This window comes from Hypomesus transpacificus, unplaced genomic scaffold, assembly GCF_021917145.1.
Source record: "Hypomesus transpacificus isolate Combined female unplaced genomic scaffold, fHypTra1 scaffold_257, whole genome shotgun sequence".
Lineage (NCBI taxonomy): Eukaryota > Metazoa > Chordata > Actinopteri > Osmeriformes > Osmeridae > Hypomesus > Hypomesus transpacificus.
The window spans coordinates 37,693-55,506 of NW_025813784.1; the positions used below are offsets into that span (position 1 = coordinate 37,693).

The 17,814-nt window shown below is 44.8% G+C and overlaps 3 protein-coding genes across 3 annotated transcripts; all 3 read right to left on the reverse strand.

The window, feature by feature from the left end:
• Positions 1–6,747: 6,747 nt before the first annotated feature.
• Positions 6,748–7,697, reverse strand: LOC124462872 (pancreatic secretory granule membrane major glycoprotein GP2-like). Its single transcript, XM_047014567.1, has 4 exons — positions 7,439–7,697; positions 7,210–7,369; positions 6,910–6,985; positions 6,748–6,815 (listed from the first exon to the last, which is right to left on the reverse strand). Exons 1-4 carry the CDS (start codon positions 7,636–7,638, stop codon positions 6,796–6,798), a joined length of 456 nt encoding a protein of 151 aa, XP_046870523.1. The 5' UTR covers positions 7,639–7,697; the 3' UTR covers positions 6,748–6,795.
• Positions 7,698–7,778: 81 nt separating this feature from the next.
• LOC124462873 lies at positions 7,779–10,818 on the reverse strand. Its single transcript, XM_047014569.1, has 6 exons — positions 10,375–10,818; positions 9,627–10,175; positions 8,758–9,243; positions 8,462–8,548; positions 8,031–8,221; positions 7,779–7,931 (listed from the first exon to the last, which is right to left on the reverse strand). Exons 1-6 carry the CDS (start codon positions 10,703–10,705, stop codon positions 7,779–7,781), a joined length of 1,797 nt encoding a protein of 598 aa, XP_046870525.1. The 5' UTR covers positions 10,706–10,818.
• Positions 10,819–13,450: 2,632 nt separating this feature from the next.
• LOC124462876 (pancreatic secretory granule membrane major glycoprotein GP2-like) lies at positions 13,451–15,118 on the reverse strand. Its single transcript, XM_047014574.1, has 3 exons — positions 15,061–15,118; positions 14,435–14,956; positions 13,451–13,989 (listed from the first exon to the last, which is right to left on the reverse strand). The coding sequence occupies exons 1-3, from the start codon at positions 15,116–15,118 to the stop codon at positions 13,451–13,453; spliced, it is 1,119 nt and encodes a 372-aa protein (XP_046870530.1).
• Positions 15,119–17,814: the final 2,696 nt, after the last annotated feature.

The window sequence follows — 17,814 nt, forward strand, 5'->3', positions numbered from 1 at the left end:
ACACACCAGCTCTGGGGTAACTTAAAAAAAAAGAGGGAATGAGAGAGATATAGACAGAGAGAAGTTAAAGATGATGAAAAATAAAATTGAGAATAAAATTGAGAAAAGTAAATAATTAATTGACAAAATATCAGATGTTTAATCCCCTCCTTTTACAGATACTGTCTAGACATGCAGTACAGAAATATAATTTCTCCTGCTTACATGTCAACGTTCATGTGCCAGTTGCACTTTTGTCGAGTTTAAGACACTTAATTCTGTCTTCTCATAAGTCCAGGTGATGTTGACTCACGCTGTGTTTACACTTACTGGTGATGGGGGTAGGCGGTATGGTGGTGGTAAAAGGGGTGGTGGTGGTAGGAGGGATGGTGGTAGGAGGGATGGTGGTGGTGGTATGAGGGGTGGTGGTGGTGGGAGGGGTGGTGGTGGTAGGAGGGGTGGTGGTGGTAGGAGGGGTCGTGGTGGTAGGAGGGATGGTGGTGGTGGGAGGGGTGGTGGTAGGAGGGATGGTGGTGGTAGGAGGGGTGGTGGTGGTGGTGGTAGGAGGGGTGGTGGTGGTAGGAGGGATGGTGGTGGTAGGAGGGATGGTGGTGGTGGTAGGAGGGATGGTGGTGGTAGGAGGGGTGGTGGTGGTGGGAGGAGGGGTGGTGGTGGTAGGAGGGATGGTGGTGGTAGGAGGGGTGGTGGTGGTGGGAGGGGTGGTGGTGGTGGTGGTGGTGGTGGTGGTAGGAGGGATGGTGGTGGTAGGAGGGGTGGTGGTGGTGGGAGGGGTGGTGGTGGTGGTGGTGGTAGGCGGTATGGTGGTGGTGGTGGGAGGGGTGGTGGTGGTGGTAGGAGGGGTGGTGGTGGTGGTGGTAGGAGGGATGGTGGTGGTGGTGGTAGGCGGTATGGTGGTGGTATCTGCAAAATAATTCGAATGACAACAATTCGATTAATAACTTGATTTGATTTCCTGCTGTTATCAAAATGTGCTATTTTTCTTAAATGACCATGAAAGGTAGTAGCCCCCTCAGTCTGCGCTCTGATTGGACGACTGCCCTCGCCTCAGATCACCTGAGTTTACTAGGAGGAGGAAAATTCTACACACTAGGAAGTTGCTCTTCCCAACACACACCACATAACTTTTGAAATCTTATCGCATTTTAGTAACTGTCAAGTTGTGACTGTGTAAATAGATTGTTGACTGACAGGTTCACACAATCGAACAGCTCTAGGGCCTGGTAGTCACGCCATACTCGATTTAAACCTTTCACCTTTGAGGGCAGGGTCACTGTTCTATAGTCACAACCTTTAAAAGATTCCACTGGGTTTCTTTCAAAATCAGATAAACTAAAGACTGGAGGCCAAAAGGCTAAAAGCCCCTCAATAAAAAAACACATTAGAGGCAGTCGCTTCCCTTGACCAGCTCACAATTCCTAGCCACCAAACCCTACGATGACACCAGCCAAGCAGGTTTCTGTGCCAAGTGAACACTATATAACTTTCTATTCTTAATGGTGTGGATCAATTACTGTTGTGACAGGTTGACATCAAAAGGGCCTGCCAGCCTGAGTCACGCTCTGTAGCTTGAAGCTTTTCACCAGAGTTTACTAGAGGTCATGGAAACACAGGGCAATTCAGCAACACAATGCACGCAACTAATGCTAACAGTACCTAAGCATTTTCTGCTGTTGTACATTAAAACGTTTGCAGATACCTTGAGTCACGTGTGCAAACCAGCGGATACACACACACACATTCACAACCCTGTCGACACACACACTAACCATCTGATACACACACACACACTCACTAACAACTAGTACACAAAGTACCTCTTCTCTCTGTTTATGTTTTCTTTGCTTTCTTGTTTTTTTAAGGTTATATAGTTCCATCAATAAGAAAAACTTTATTCATCTTTTATTATATGGCAACGACGGTACGAGCGTTCTGATTGGCTAATGGGTAGTAATGCCAGCCGCGTATTGCTCTCCTTGCCGGTCACTATGGATCCATATTGCCCTCTGACGTCAGCTTCAAAATAAGCAATATCGACGAGTCAGCTGCTGAGTTTTACTATTGTGAAAGAAGTTTTGGGCCTATATGTACAATGAATGTGTTTCAGGAAGAAGCTTGATACAATGTATGTTAATTCAACTCCATTTGGTAGAGATACCACCTGTAGTTTTATAACACCTAACTAGGAGACATGAAGTCTAAGAGACATGAAGTCTGGGTGACCTGATAGGGTTCTTGTCACCTGGGGGGAAGAGACAGTTGGTCTGAAGAAAATGTGGATTCAACTGTATTGTTCTAAGGATTTAACCAATGACAGAAGAGAATTGGCATAGCTTCAGGTCTGTAGGATGGACCAATGGCTTTTGAGAACTGTTGTATCTATAAAATGGTCTGTTGAAAGATGTTCTGGGGGGTTCAGGGCCATCAGCTGTGTAGTGCTGGTGGGCTGGATTCTCCCGGTTCCATTCTAAAATGCTAGATGGAGCTGTATGGAATTGTCTTTGTGTTATTGTCTTATGTTTGTGTGCTGATGATGTTATGTTGTTAACGTTATTATGCTTAAACCTACGTCAAATAAACATTAACTCTATACTTCACCCAACTTCAGCTTGAACAATTGATTGTCTGCAAAAACTACCACAACACTATCCAGATGATGCTGAAAAGATTTGTCATCGAAAGTGAGGGTGAAGACTAGACTTGTGTCGTTATTTTGTGTTGAAATTAAAGCCATTTTAGCAGAACCATGTTGTCCGCTTTCTATCAAAAGTAATGAGTTGCTAGGCAACACATGAAACAAACCATGAGAAGACTTGAGAGCTAGCTACAATTAGCCTAGACGTACCATTTATTTTCGTTTACAAAATGAAAAGAAGCTAAAAATGCCATATAATAAACTACTTACTAACCTCGACCGTTCGGTCATGCCGTATCAACCTCGCACCCCATTCATTTCATTCCTGACACCACAAAGGGCACCCAATCAGGTTGTGTGATTAGCTGTGTGAGTGATTAGGCCTTCAAGGACAATTAAAAACGCCTCCCCCGCCCTGATTTTGAGAAGGCTGATCACACCTCCATTCTTCTGAACAAAAGCTTAAACAGGTCAGACCGGTTGAGAGGTCAGTTCACCTTTGGAGTGACGAGTGTGTGGCGACCCTCCAGGACTGCTTTGACACCACTGACTGGCTGATGTTTAAGGAGGCAGCAGATGGGGACATTAACGAATACTCAGACACTGTCTGTCAGGCACATGAACAATCACACTGGGTGTGTTCTAAATTCCATCATGCTTCATTCCTGACACCACAAAGGGCACCCAATCAGGTACTCAGACACTGTCTCCAGCTACATCCAGCACTGCATTAATGACGTTGTCCCCAAGAAGGTTGTCCGGTCTTTCCCAAATCAGAAGCCCTGGGTTGATGCCGCGGTCCGGGCCAAGCTGAGAGCCCGCACTGTCGCCTTTAACTCTGAGGACTCTGATGAGGGACTGTACTGACTGGGATATGTTCACGTCTGCTACCAACAGTCTGGATGAACTCACTGAGGCTGTGACATCAAACATTAGCTTCTGTGAGGACTGCTGTATACCAACACGCACCAGGGTGAGCTTCAACAACGACAAGCCCTGGTTCTCAGCAGAGCTGAGAAGGTTGAGGTCAGAGAAGGAGGAAGCTTTTAGGAGTGGGGATAGAGACAGATTCAAGGAGTAAAAGAACAGGTTTAGCAAGGAGGTGAGAGTGGCTAAACGACTGTACTGAGAAATGAGAAACTGAAGCGTCAATTCTCTGCTAACGACTCTGCTTCTGTCTGGAGAGGGCTAAGGCAGATCACCCACTACAAGCCCAGAGCCCCCCACTCCACTAACGACTCCCGCCTGGCCAACGACCTGAACAAGTTCTACTGCAGATTTGAAAGACAATTGGACAGTCCTGAACTACCCCTTCCCATTCAGGAGGCCTCCCCTCTCCCCCCCCCCCCCTCCACTGTGACGACTCTCTCCATTCAGGAGGGTGAAGTTAACAGACTTTTCAAGAGGCAGAACCCCTGCAAAGCAGCTGGGCCAGACTCTGTCTCTCCAGCCACCCTCAAGCACTGCGCTGACCAGCTGTCTCCTGTGTTTACAAACATCTTTAACACTTCCCTGGAGACATGCCATGTGCCAGCCTGTCTCAAGTCTCCACCATCATCCCTGTGCCCAAAAAGCCCAGGCCAACAGGACTTAATGACTACAGACCCGTCGCCCTGACCTCTGTGGTAATGAAGTCTTTTGAGCGCCTTGTGCTGGCACACCTCAAATCCATCACAGACCCCTTCCTGGACCCACTGCAGTTTGCCTACAGAGCCAACAGGTCGGTGGATGATGCCGTTAACAGGGCCCTCCACTTCACCCTACAGCATCTGGACTCCCCAGCATCCTACGCCAGGATCCTGTTTGTGGACTTCAGCTCTGCCTTCAACACCATCATCCCCACCCTGCTCCAGGACAAGCTCTTCCAGCTGAACGTGCCCGACTCCACCTGCAGGTGGATCACAGACTTCCTGTCTGACAGGAAGCAGTGCGTTAAGCTTGGAACACAAGTCTCTGACTCCCGGTCCATCAGCACCGGCTCTCCGCAGGGCCGCGTCGTTTCTCCTCTGCTCTTCTCCCTGCACACCAACTGCTGCACCTCGAGTCATCCGTCTGTCAAACTCTTGAAGTTTGCGGATGACACCACCCTCATTGGGCTCATCTCTGACGGGGACTAGTCTGACTACAGGTGGGAAGCTGACAACCTGGTGACCTGGTGTAGCCAGAACAACTTAGAGCTCAATGCTCTTAAGACAGTGGAGATGGTTGTGGACTTCAGGAAGAACACAGCCCCACTCAACCCCATCACCCTGAGTGAGTCCCCAGTCAACACTGTGGAGTCCTTCCGCTTCCTGGGCACCATCCTCTCCCAGGACCTCAAGTGGGAACTGAACATCAGCTCCCTCACCAAGAAAGCACAACAGAGGATGTACTTCCTGCGGCCAATGATGGTGCACTTCTACACAGCCATCATTGGATCCATCCTCACCTCCTCCATCACCATCTGGTACGCTGCTGCCACTGCCAAGGACAAGAGCAGGCTGCAGCGTATCATCCGCACTGCACAGAAGGTGATTGGCTGCAATCTGCCTTCCCTCGAGGACCTGCACACCTCGAGGACCCTGAGACGAGCGAAGAAGATTGTGGCCGACTCCTCCCACCCTGGACACTCCCTGTTTCAGTCACTCCCCTCCGGCAGAAGGCTGCGGTCCATCAGGACCAAAACCTCACGCCACACAAACAGTTTCTTCCCTTCCGCTGTTGGCCTCCTCAACAAGGCCAAGAGTTCACACTGACTTTAATGACTTCATGTCTTAAAACAATTGCATTTGCACTACTTCGTATTTCGTGTAATATTTGTATTATATATTGTATTTTATATTGTAAATTGACAATTTATATTTTATCTTATGGCAACATATATTTTATTTTAATTGTATTCCACTTAGTATTGCTAGTTTATGTATCCTTAGTATAGTTAGATTAAATTTAAGATTCCTATATGTTTATTGTATGCACCTTCTTGCCAAAGCAAATTCCTTGTCTGTGCAAACTTTCATGGCGAATAATAATTCTGATTCTGAACAGAAACAACAACAACAACAACAACAGGAACAACATACAGGAACATAAAGATGAACATGAACATATAGAAGCTTTATTTGTAATTTAAAAGTTAAATATGATAAATGTACACAACCAACACACACTTCAGGTTTACATTGAAAGTATATACACACAAACTTTAGCAGTTTGACGTTGTAAAACGTTTTTTCAACCTAATTTTGAATGTCCAAACGGTATCAGCCTCCTTAATTGGGACAGGTAATTTGTTCTAGAGAAGAGGTGCTCTATATGAGAACACCCTTTTTTTTTTTACCACCAGATAGCTGGTATCTTGGGATCTTAGTGACCTTACATCAGGGGTATTCGATCCCGGTCCTCAGGGCCCGCTGTCCTGCATGTTCTAGATGTTTCCCTGCTCCAGCACACCTGATTCTAATGACGCACTGTTCATCTGATACACGTTCAGATCTGATCAAACTGTCTGTGGGTAGGAGAGTGCAGTATACATAGAGTACTGTATACATCGGGGTGTTCAATCCCGGTCCTCAGGGCCCGCTGTCCTGCATGTTCTAGATGTTTCCCTGCTCCAGCACACCTGATTCTAATGAATCGGTTCTTATCAAGCTCAGCAGAAGACCCTTTATTGTTTATTTAATCATTTAATTGTAAAATTAAACGTTGAATTTATATTTCAACGTTTTTAAACTTAGTTTAAAAACACAATCTGTCAATGATTAGTTATTAACTTTACAAACTGAGGTTGAGGCCTAAACAGAATGAATCTGATGACAGTAAAAATCTGATTATAATCTTCAATTCTTTATTAGAGACAGATTTCAGCAAGCCTTGATTATAACACAGACAATCCCTGCTTTGGTTCCAGATACATGATTAAGTTAAAGGAAAGGTACCACATTGATTTACTAGGCTATACTTCTTCCCAGTGTTCCTCACTAGTATATTCCGTCTATTATACTAGTATAAAATGACTAATTATAGAATGCAAACCTTCATAAACGGTAACCCACAATTTAATGTTCATAGTTAATAATTTGCAGGGTGTAAATTAAAAAATGACAGAAGACAGGAGAGAGCCTGAGCTGGTTGCCATAGGGATGGTCATGAAGCCGTTCTGAGGGAGGTGTGACTTCATCAGCTCACTCCACACTCTGGCCCCCTGGAGGTCAGAGGTCAGGGACAAACACAGTGTTACCAGGGAGACCGTTACTATGACAACATCATGAGTCATCATGGCTGTGGTTTATACTCACAGGTGATTGGTCCGATGGTGACGGGCTTGAGGGGTACGAGTTCGTCAACAGAGCGGACAGACCTTCCTGAACACATCTGTGGAGAGACACCAGGGAGTCAGAGAGACCAGAGAGTCAGAGAGACCAGAGAGTCAGAGAGACCAGAGAGTCAGAGAGACAGTCAGAGAGACCAGAGAGTCAAAGAGACAGTCGGAGAGACCAGAGAGTCAGAGAGTGAGACAGACCAGAGAGTCAGAGACACCAGAGAGTCAGAGAGACCAGAGAGTCAGAGAGACCAGGAAGGAGGGTGGGAGGACTCACAGGAGAGCAGGAGGAGTTCCTCTGGTCACACAGGTTGAGGCTGCAGTGCAGGTAGACGTCCCTGTAGTCCCCCTGGAACAGGAACAGCAGCGCAGAGAAACGAGCCTGGAGGGACAAGCCACTCTCCTCCACGGACACCTGGCGACGGTTGGTAGGACACCTGGAGGAACAGGGGGGTTAGACAAACACACACACACATACTTCTCTTCCCCTCTCCAGGCTCACATACTTGTGCTGGATGAGGAAGTATTTCAGGAGGTCATCAGGATCAGGGGAGTGGGTGGCGTAGCAGTCCTCCAGAACAACCACAGAGTCCTCAGCGTCCGTCTCTTCAACAGACACGCCGACATGCAGGATGGAGCCCAGGGGCAGAGTGACTGGGCCTGCAGAGTAAGGAGCTGTGTAGTTGGCATCACGGAACAGAGACATGGAAGCCTTGGCCTTGGCACCCTCTTCTTTCACCGCACCTTCGAGGCTGACAAGATATGGAACAAGTACACAACAAAGTCAGAACACACAAGTTAAAGTGGAAACTAAGTGTGTCAATGTTTGAGTTTGTGAGGGTCCACCTACTCCAGGTATGGTTTAATGGCCACATCCAGGCTTGCCACTGTCTCCAGAGGATAGGAGCAGGAGAAAGGGATCCTCAGGGGTCGAACCAAGGTCTCACTGACCGGGTAGACAAACAGACTGTTGGAGTAGATGTGGTGGCTGCCGTTGGTCTGGAGAGAGATGGAAGAGGACAATATGAGTTGCCCAGCTGTGCAGGGTTGATCAATCAGGCAGAAACAGACAGACTGGTAGAGTAACCGTGTCCTGACCGTCAGAGTGGTTCCACAGCTGCCCTCCCAGCGCTCCATCTGGAACCACACCGTCCCATTAATCTCCTGGGAGGAGGAGCAGCGGGCGTTGACCAGGTGAACAGAGGAGGAGTGCAGATGTTTGGCTGCCAGCTGAGACTTGAGGAGACCCACATCCAGGAAGCTCCTCCCACACACCAGCTCTGGGATGACTGACGGAACACGAGAGAGAAAAATTAAGAGTGAAGTGAAAATAGGGTGAAAATAAAGTTACGAACAAAATAAAGAGAAAGAACTAGAGAGAGAAAAAACAGCATATAAAATCGCATCAGGCAGCTATTTTGAATAATAGCTCACTTGAATCTCACGTTTACATTTCACAATTGATATAACAGTTGGACAGTTTTCCTTGTATCTAGTTTCAGTAAAAACCACTCGGCTAACAAACCCACCTCTTATCTCACAAGCCCAGGTGACGTTATTGTGACTCACACAGTCCTCGTACTCTTCACATGTTGCACAGACTTTAGTCTTGGGGTCTGGAAGAGAGCGGAATAAATCCATCTGCAGTTAAACTTCATTAAGTTTAATACATTTTCACTATTGATGCCACTTTGCTAAGCATTATGTAAACCCAAGACAGAACCCTAGATCTTCTGGTAATCCTTAAACTACCTTTACAATATACAAATCCTATAATCTGTAGTTTTTTTACTAATAAAACAAGAAACTCAAATTGGGTACATACCTGCACAATAAGCAGAGTAACAAAACTCCAATTGGACCAACTTGTACACGTAGTAATTGCCAGGACAGGCTTTCACATGGATCTTTTTTCCGTAGTAGCAGCAGTCGGAACTCCAGCGTCCACAGACATCACGTTCCACCACATTGTCTCCCAGCAGGGGGTGAGGGGAACTGAGCCACAGAGGATACCTGGTTCCACACCTGTTCCTATCCATACACGTCTCTGGCATCTGGACACTGGTGCCCCCCAGGAACATACGATACCATCCCTGCCAGCCTCTCCAAGCATCACAGTTAGAGGAAAAGCCGTTGTCTGTTGAGCGCCAGGCGTCATCCAGAACTGAGTACTGCTCACAGGGGTCAGCACAGCGAAGAGCTCCGTTGACACTGAGACAGTCCTGGCCTGCTGGGCAAGGTGTGGCCCCACACCAAAACCTCACAGAGCTGGAGGGTGTCATGGGAACAGCGGGAGTTGTCTTGGGAACAGCTGTAGTTGAGACGTTGGGAAGAGATGTAAACAACACAACTGGGATGAAGCTGGGTGGTTCATCTACATTGACTGAATAAATTCTGAATACTTTTATCCATTACATTCAAGTGTAAACAAAGATCTAATGATCTAAACAGCTAGATATGAGAGGAGGCATGTATGAATGAATGAATAACTGAAGGAGTGACTGAAACATTAAAAGCATGAGCTTAAGTAATGATCTCACATGCTTTGTGATGTGAATGATACTAGATGAGAACTCCCCAAGTTGTTTCTCCTGTAACTATGACTACAGTGGTGGATTCAACAGGTCATACCAGTTATTGCAGTAACAGCAGTTACTTATAGTGACTTAATACAAAATCACAATGGCTACATACCTGCACAAAAAGCAGAGTAATAGTAATCCGATGGGACCAACTTGTAGACGTAGTAGTTGCCAGGACAAGACTTGACATGGATATTCTGTCTGTAGTTGCAGCAGTCGTCCTCCCGTCTGTTCCCATGTGTGCTCCAGTCGTAGTATTTTATGTAGTGTCCACAGACATCACCTTCCACCACCCCGTCTCCCAGCAGGGGGTGAGGGGAACTGAGCCACAGAGGAACCCTGGTTCCACACCTGTTTACCTCCACACACGTCTCTGGCATCTGGGTGCTGTTCCCATCCAGGAACATACGATACCATCTGTGCCCACTAAACCTATGATAATCATAGTTTTCGGCACGCCCGTATCCTGTTGAGCGCCAGGCATCATCCAGAACTGAGTACTGCTCACAGGGGTCAGCACAGCGAAGAGCTCCGTTGACACTGAGACAGTCCTGGCCTGCTGGGCAAGGTGTGGCCCCACACCAAAACCTCACAGAGCTAGAGTTTGTTGTGGGAACAGCTGGAGTTGTCGTGGGAACAGCTGGAGTTGTCGTGGGAACAGCTGTGGGTTTGAAGTTGGGAAGAGTCGTGAACAACACAACTGGGATGAAGTTGGGTGGGTCATCTACATTAACTGAATAAATACTGAATACTTTTATCCTCTATGACCTATCTATAATTCAAGTAATTTGTATTTGTGTTTCACTGGCATCTTAATCACCAACTGCATCATGGGCACTGTGTACTAGTTGGCTACATACCTGCACAATAAGCAGAGTAACAATTATCCAGCTGGACCAACTTGTAGACGTAGTAGTTGCCAGGACAGGATTTCACATGGATATTCTGTCTGTAGTAGCAGCAGGTGTCCATCCACCCACTCCAGTAGTAGTAGTATTTCCACCAGCCCGTCTCCCAGCAGGGGGTGAGGGGAACTGAGCCACAGAGGATACCTGGTTCCACACCTGTTTGCCTCCACACACGTCTCTGGTATCTGGGTGCTGTTCCCATCCAGGAACATACGATACCATCCCTGCCCACCAAACCGATCACACTTATTGGAACGGCCGTATCCTGTTGAGCGCCAGGCATCGTCCAGAACTGAGTACTGCTCACAGGGGTCAGCACAGCGAAGAGCTCCGTTGACACTGATACAGTCCTGGCCTGCTGGGCAAGGTGTGGCCCCACACCAAAACCTCACAGAGCTGGAGTTTGTCGTGGGCACATCTGGAGTTGTCGTGGGAACAGGTAGAGTTGTTGTGGGAACAGCTGGAGTTAAGAAGTTGGGAAGAGATGAAAACAACACAACTGGGATGAAGCTGGGTGGTTCATCTACATTATCTGAATAAGTACTGAATACTTTTATCAATGACATTCAACTGTAAATAATTAATGCATGTACAAATGAAGGTGGAGACTCATGAATAAATCATCACTTTGGTACCAAATCCTGGAACAGAGTAACAGCCAAATGTGAGAAGAGGCTTGTGTGAATTACCTAATAAATGAATAACTGAAGCAATGATTGAATAATTGAATGCATGAGATTAAGTAATGTTTTGGGATGTGAATGGTCAAAGGAAAAAATACAAACATTTATATAAACATAGCAAACACCCCTTAGGCGACATAATCATTTGCATGAATGTAGCAGAGCATATGCAAAAAATATATATACATATAGCTGCAAGCAGCAATGAGGTGGCCAAGCTGGTAAAGCAGGCAAAAGAAACAAAAAACATTTTGGACATCCTCAAAACTGGGTTCTGAATAAATGCAGCTTTGAATCCATCAAAGATTTGCTAAGATACGACCCAACTTCCTGTTTGCCGGCTTTGCCACAGATTTTGATTGGCTGTACCGATCAAAACGTTTCGAAAATCTAAAATACTTTTGATAGTTTGTGTGAGGATTGCCATGACTATATACAGCTAGACAACAGGATGCTATCGACTGCGTTGTACCTGGCTTCCTTTGCAGTGGCTCACTGTCTCGCTAAACAGAAAACCAGTGACGGGTCAGGCTCGTTGGCTTTGAACCTCTTACGTTGCCCTTGCCAGGACACCAATTTATCCTAGTGAGCTATTCTCAGTGCTGGAAATTACTGTGTTCAGTTACTGTGTATAAGCAGTTTTCAAGCGGTTGTCAGATTTGGCACAAGTTTAAACAGCTGTAATTCAGTCCTATTTTTACATGTCAAGGTGATTGTGGTCTGAAGATAATCTGTGCCCAATTTGGTGAATATTGGATACATTTATTTGGAGAAATAGGGAAAAAACCTTTTACAAAACGTAAAATGGCGGCCGCATCAATTCATCTGGTATCACAAGTTAACATGTGTCAGACACGGGATCGCCCCCTAGCGGTTAGATGACACAACCTTCTGTGGACCTCTTTGGAACAGGGTCCCGAGCACCTGTACCAAGTTTGATGTCAATTCAGCAAATATTTCCTGAGATCTAACTTCCTGTTTTGGCGGCTTCATCGCCGACTTTGATCAGCTTTTACGAGAAAAACTGTTTTGAAAATCAAAAAACCATGTGAAAACGTTTGTGAGGCTTCATCTGAAGATAATTGGTGCCAAGTTGGTGCTTATTGCAGCGGGACCTAGAGGTGAAATGGCATGACGTTTTGGACCTCTTTACAACAGGGTCCCTAGTCCTTATACCAAATTTGATGTCAATGCAGTAAAGAGGTGCTGAGATATGACCTCACTTGATTTATGGTGGCTTGGTTGATGACTTGGATTGGCTGTTCCAGTCAAAAGGTTTAGAAAATCAAAAAAACATGTGATGTCTTTTGTGAGGCTTGGTCTGAAGATGATCTGTGCCAAATTTGGTAAAGATTGGACAACTTTATAGGAGAGGTAGCGAAAAAACATATATATTAATTCAATCAAAATGGCGGCCACATCAATTCGGCCACATCAATTTGATTGGCTTTAACCGACAAACGATTTCGAAAATCGATTGTTTTTCGTTTTTTGAAAAATCCACTCCTCACTTGTGAGGCTTGGTCTGAAGATCATCTGTGGCAATTTTGTAGAAGATTCGACAAGAATTGTAGGAGGAGGGAGTCAGGTGGCTGAGCGGTTAGGGAATCGGGCTAGTAATCAGAAGGTTGACAGATCGATTCCCGTCCGTGCCAAATTACGTTGTGTCCTTGGGCAAGGCACTTCACCCTACTTGCCTCGGGGGAATGTCCCTGTACTTACTGTAAGTCGCTCTGGATAAGAGCGTCTTCTAAATTACTAAATGTAAATCTAAATGTAGGAGTCATGAAAAAACGCTTTTCCTTAACATTCAAAATGGCGGAGAATCTATATAATTGGGTATGACGTCATAGAGTGCGTTGGACTCGTCTTGATCCAGGGAATACAACGATACCTACTTTTTGAAAATCAGGCATGTGGTTCAAAGGTAACGTGTGTAAACACACTTTCAAATTTGACCCATTGGTGGCGCTAGAGGGTTTGAAATGGAGACATGAAACTTGGTGAAATTGATGAGCGGACTGGCCCCAAAGAGTGTGCCAAATTTCACAACTTCTGACAATACGGTTCTGGGGCTGCCATAGACTCCCATGGCAGAAGAAGATGTATAAGAAGAAGAAGAAGAAGAATAGGTAGAAACACTTAAGGTGGCTTCGCAGCTTGGCCACCAATGATAAATTACTTTTATGACGTTCATAAGTGACTAGAATAAATTCAGGAATCTGTGTGTGTGCCATCAATTTCATCACAAGCATTGTGCACTATCTATATTTCAAGTAATTTGTATTTGTGTTTCACTGACATCTTAATCACCAACTGCATCATGGGCACTGTGTACAAGTTGGCTACATACCTGCACAATAAGCAGAGTAACAATTAGTCAGCCGGACCAACTTGTAGACGTAGTAGTTGCCAGGACAGGATTTCACATGGATATTCTGTCTGTAGTAGCAGCAGGTGTCCATCCACCCACTCCCATAGCTGTAGTATTTCCTGTGTCCACAGACATCACGTTCCACCAGCCCGTCTCCCAGCAGGGGGTGAGGGGAACTGAGCCACAGAGGATACCTGGTTCCACACCTGTTTGCCTCCACACACGTCTCTGGTATCTGGGTGCTGTTCCCATCCAGGAACATACGATACCATCCCTGCCCACTAAACCGATCACACTTATTGGAACGGCCGTAACCTGTTGAGCGCCAGGCATTGTCCAGGACTGAGTACTGCTCACAGGGGTCAGCACAGCGAAGAGCTCCGTTGACACTGAGACAGTCCTGGCCTGCTGGGCAAGGTGTGGCCCCACACCAAAACCTCACAGAGCTAGAGTTTGTTGTGGGAACAGCTGGAGTTGTCGTGGGAACAGCTGGAGTTGTCGTGGGAACAGCTGGAGTTGAGAAGTTGGGAAGAGACGTAAACAACAAAACTGGGATGAAGTTGGGTGTGTCAGCTACATTAACTGAATAAATACTGAATAATTGTATCCATGAAATACAACTGTAAACATCAACCAATGTACAAATGAAGGTACAGACTCAAATAAATAATTGCACGGTAAACAAAGGAGTGAAGACGTTAAACAGCTTGATGAGAGGAGGCATGTATGAATGAAATAATGAATGAATAACTAAAGGAGTGACTGAAACATTGAGTGCATGAGCTTAAGTACTGATCTCACATTCTTTGTAATTTGAATGGTAATAGATGAGAACTCCCCAAGTTGTTTGTCCTGTTACTATGACTACAGTGGTGGATTCAACAGCTCATACCAGTTATTGCAGTAACAGCAGTTACTTATAGTGACTTAATACAAGATCACAATGGCTACATACCTGCACAATAAGCCGAGTAACAAACATTTGGTCGGACAAACTTGTAGACGTAGTAGTTGTCGGGACAGGCTTTCACGTGGATATTGTGTCTGTGGTAGCAGCAGTTGTCATACCAAGTACTTCTCTGACCGTTCCAGTAGCTGTATTTCCTGTGTCCACAGACATCACCTTCCACCACCCCGTCTCCCAGCAGGGGGTGAGGGGAACTGAGCCACAGAGGAAACTGGGTCCCACACCTATTTACATCCACACACGTGTCTGACATCTGGGTGCTGTTCCCATCCAGGAACATACGATACCATCCCTGCCCACTAAACCCATTATCACACTTATTGGAACGCCCGTATCCTGTTGAGCGCCAGGCATCGTCCAGGACTAAGTACTGCTCACAGGGGTCAGCACAGCGAAGAGCTCCATTAACACTGAGACAGTCCTGGCCTGCTGGGCAAGGTGTGCCCCCACACAGGAACACCACAGAGATGGAGGTTGTTGTGGGAACAGCTGGAGTGGTCGTGGCAAAAGCTGTGATTTTGAAGTTAGGAAGAGATATAAACAACATAACTGAGACTCAATTTGGAGTGTTCAGGGCGTGTAGTGAAACTTTAACAATGAGGTTCACATCCTACCTGATTGTAGGCACAGGAACAACAGCAAGCCCCTTGTCATCATCATTATAGGACGCATCATGCAGGTCAGACAAAAACCTTGAAGGAATTGAGAACATGTACATTACATGTTTACATCACAGGGACTTTATACAGGGAGTTTATTGTAACATACTGTACCCTACAGGGCCACCCATAGAAATGGCTGGGCCCCTGAAAAGGTCCAGTGAATGGGCCCCCCCCAATAGGTCTTTACTTACTAACCATGCATGTGTGTGCTCTCTCTCTCCTACATAAAACATGTAAACTAAGAGACTTACTCAGTGATGGGAGCTACATTACAGCAAAACAAATACATCTTTATACATAAAACTTAACCATAAAGTTTAATAAATATAACTGAGAGGCCTTAACAACTTGTGTGGCGCCGGGCCAGACACACACACACACACACATAATAATTTGACACACTGAGATCTGCTACACTCAACACATTTGCTGGTATACAATGCAATTTATCTGCCTTAATCTTTGCCTATTATACAGCCATCTTCCTTGTCTTTCTGGATGCAAAGTCTTTTACAATGTCTTTGAAGTCAATTTGTTTAGCCATTTTACACTCAATGGAAAGTATTTCGATTGAGCCTCTCTTGGCTCATTGTGGAGCACAAGTAATTTCATGATTTTGAGTTTACTGAAGGACCTTTCTTCTCCTGCCAAATTACAGATAAAGTGCAGAATGTCCTCAGAGGAATGCAGAACATGCGCTTTGTCAGTGTCAGCTTTGGTCAAACTAGCTTCCTCTTGGCTAGCATCGTGGCTACTGCTGCTCGTCTCTGCAGCCTGGCTGGGAGCATCTTTCGGAGTTGACTGGAAAAAAATATTTATTTATTTTATTTCGAATGCCCTTGCTAGCCTCTCCTTTTTTTCTCTTTTCTTTTCTGATATCCCAATTTCTGAACAGGTCCTGGCATAGCTACGAAATGTAGCCTACTCTGACATTGTTTATATTTTTGTATTATTTTTTTTATTAGCACTTTTAACAATGTCAAATGTATTTGAGTTTACAAGATACATAACATAAAAAAATACAGAATTTATATTCAAAGTAAACATGTATCAATAAAATTAAATTAACAATAACGCTAGGGGATATCAACTTTACATAAATATATTTAAATTACTACCGATTCTTACTGTCTTAATTGCCTTTTGTTTAAGGGCATTTCTAATTGAAAAATATCCTGTCTGAGCTCTCCATTCAAGGCAATAAACCAAGGTTTTCTTCCCATGAATTTGCATCTATGAATATAATACTTAGCCATGAAAATAATAAGATTAATTATATATACACAGATGTTTTTCCTGGAACCGTCAAATAGCCCAAACAATACATCCTTCCAAAATTAACAAAAATCAGCCTGAACTGTTGTACCTACCCTTTCCGTTCAGAGTTAATGTAATGTGTTTTTGAGTTAATGTAATGTGTTTTTGAGTTAATGTAATGTGTTTTGGAGTTAATATAATGTGTTTTTGAGTTAATGTAATGTCGTTTTTGAGTTAATGTAATGTGTTTTTGAGTTAATGTAATGTGTTTTTGAGTTAATGTAATGTTGTTTTCTATTTGGGGAGCAGGTTTTTGTATTGGGGGGAGGTGAAGGAGTTGACTCTATTGGGGGGGAGTGTTTTCATTTGGGGGATGTACTCATATTAGGGGGAATGTTTTGCACTTCAGGGCCACCGTAAAATAGGCTACATTTTACAAAAGCAACAATACAATGTTTATGTTTGCTTTTTAAGAAAGTTAATGCGAGGGCACAAATTTTTTGGGGCCTTTATTTGAGCTCAAAATAGTTTTTGGAGCTTTAACGCTATGTAAAATACATTTTACAAGCCGTTTTTCAATTGGTAAAATCTTGTCAGACAGTAGGTAAGAAAGTAACAGCTAGCTGCCGTCAGTTACTTGTAAAATGCATAGATAATGTTTAACAGTAAAATCTCAATTTAGCTTGCACCTAAGTTAAAACATATTTGAGTGTGCTAACATCAGCAATAACGTCAGCAAGTTTGAGGTGTATGCATAGGCCAACCATTAAATTAGCAGCACATTTCCTGTATTTAACAATGATTAAACATGGACTTCCCTGAAAGTGATGCACGGGCACCATCTCGCAGTCTCTTTCTTTCTTTTTTCCTTCCCCTGACTCCTGTTATTGTTTTAAGCCCATTTGAGAAAAGTTGACCTAGCCTTCTGTCAAAGTTCATCAGCCCACTGAAGGAAGGGCACCCACAGCGAGCTTGGGAAGTTGATTGTGTATTTGTTTTGTTTTGTTTGGGGAGGGGGGTGGGCACCATCGTAACTTTTTTTGAGCATTAAATACATCTCTTGTCCTGCCTGTTTTGTGATATACGTGTCTAATATTTCTACACAAAAATTATATCTGTATTATAAGTATTATAACTATGATGATTTTTCAGTTGGCTATTTTTTGGTGCCCCTACAGGAGTTGGTGCCCTACGCACAGCGTGTAGTGCGCGTTATGGGAGCGGCGGCACTGGCTACTAGCAGGGCCAGCCCAAGGTATAAGCGAACTAAGGGCTTCTTAGGGCCCCTGATTTAACATAACATTTTGATCGAACGATTTGCAATTACGTACTCAAACTAAGGAAAGTTAGGACTGCTTTCATAACGTGATATAACATTTTAGCTGACATTGTCCAGGGACCTTTAAATGTCATGTGCCCCTGGGCAAGGGCCCATTTGCCCTAATGGTT

Bases quoted from the DNA above. Each gene is read 5' to 3' on its own strand.
- LOC124462872 (XM_047014567.1), bottom strand. From the start codon at position 7,638: ATGTCTCTGTTCCGTGATGCCAACTACACAGCTCCTTACTCTGCAGGC. The intron at 6,986-7,209 runs GTGAGTCCTCCC...GTCTCTCCACAG, and splicing joins GGAACTCCTCCTGCTCTCCT to ATGTGTTCAGGAAGGTCTGT. The intron at 6,816-6,909 runs GTGAGTATAAAC...TCTGACCTCCAG, and splicing joins CACCATCGGACCAATCACCT to GGGGCCAGAGTGTGGAGTGA.
- LOC124462873 (XM_047014569.1), bottom strand. From the start codon at position 10,705: ATGCCTGGCGCTCAACAGGATACGGCCGTTCCAATAAGTGTGATCGGT. The intron at 9,244-9,626 runs GTATGTAGCCAT...TCTCAACTACAG, and splicing joins TTACTCTGCTTTTTGTGCAG to CTGTTCCCAAGACAACTCCC. The intron at 8,549-8,757 runs GTATGTACCCAA...GCTCTCTTCCAG, and splicing joins TTACTCTGCTTATTGTGCAG to ACCCCAAGACTAAAGTCTGT.
- LOC124462876 (XM_047014574.1), bottom strand. From the start codon at position 15,118: ATGCGTCCTATAATGATGATGACAAGGGGCTTGCTGTTGTTCCTGTGC. The intron at 14,957-15,060 runs GTAGGATGTGAA...TCAAAATCACAG, and splicing joins GTTCCTGTGCCTACAATCAG to CTTTTGCCACGACCACTCCA. The intron at 13,990-14,434 runs GTATGTAGCCAT...TCTCAACTCCAG, and splicing joins TTACTCGGCTTATTGTGCAG to CTGTTCCCACGACAACTCCA.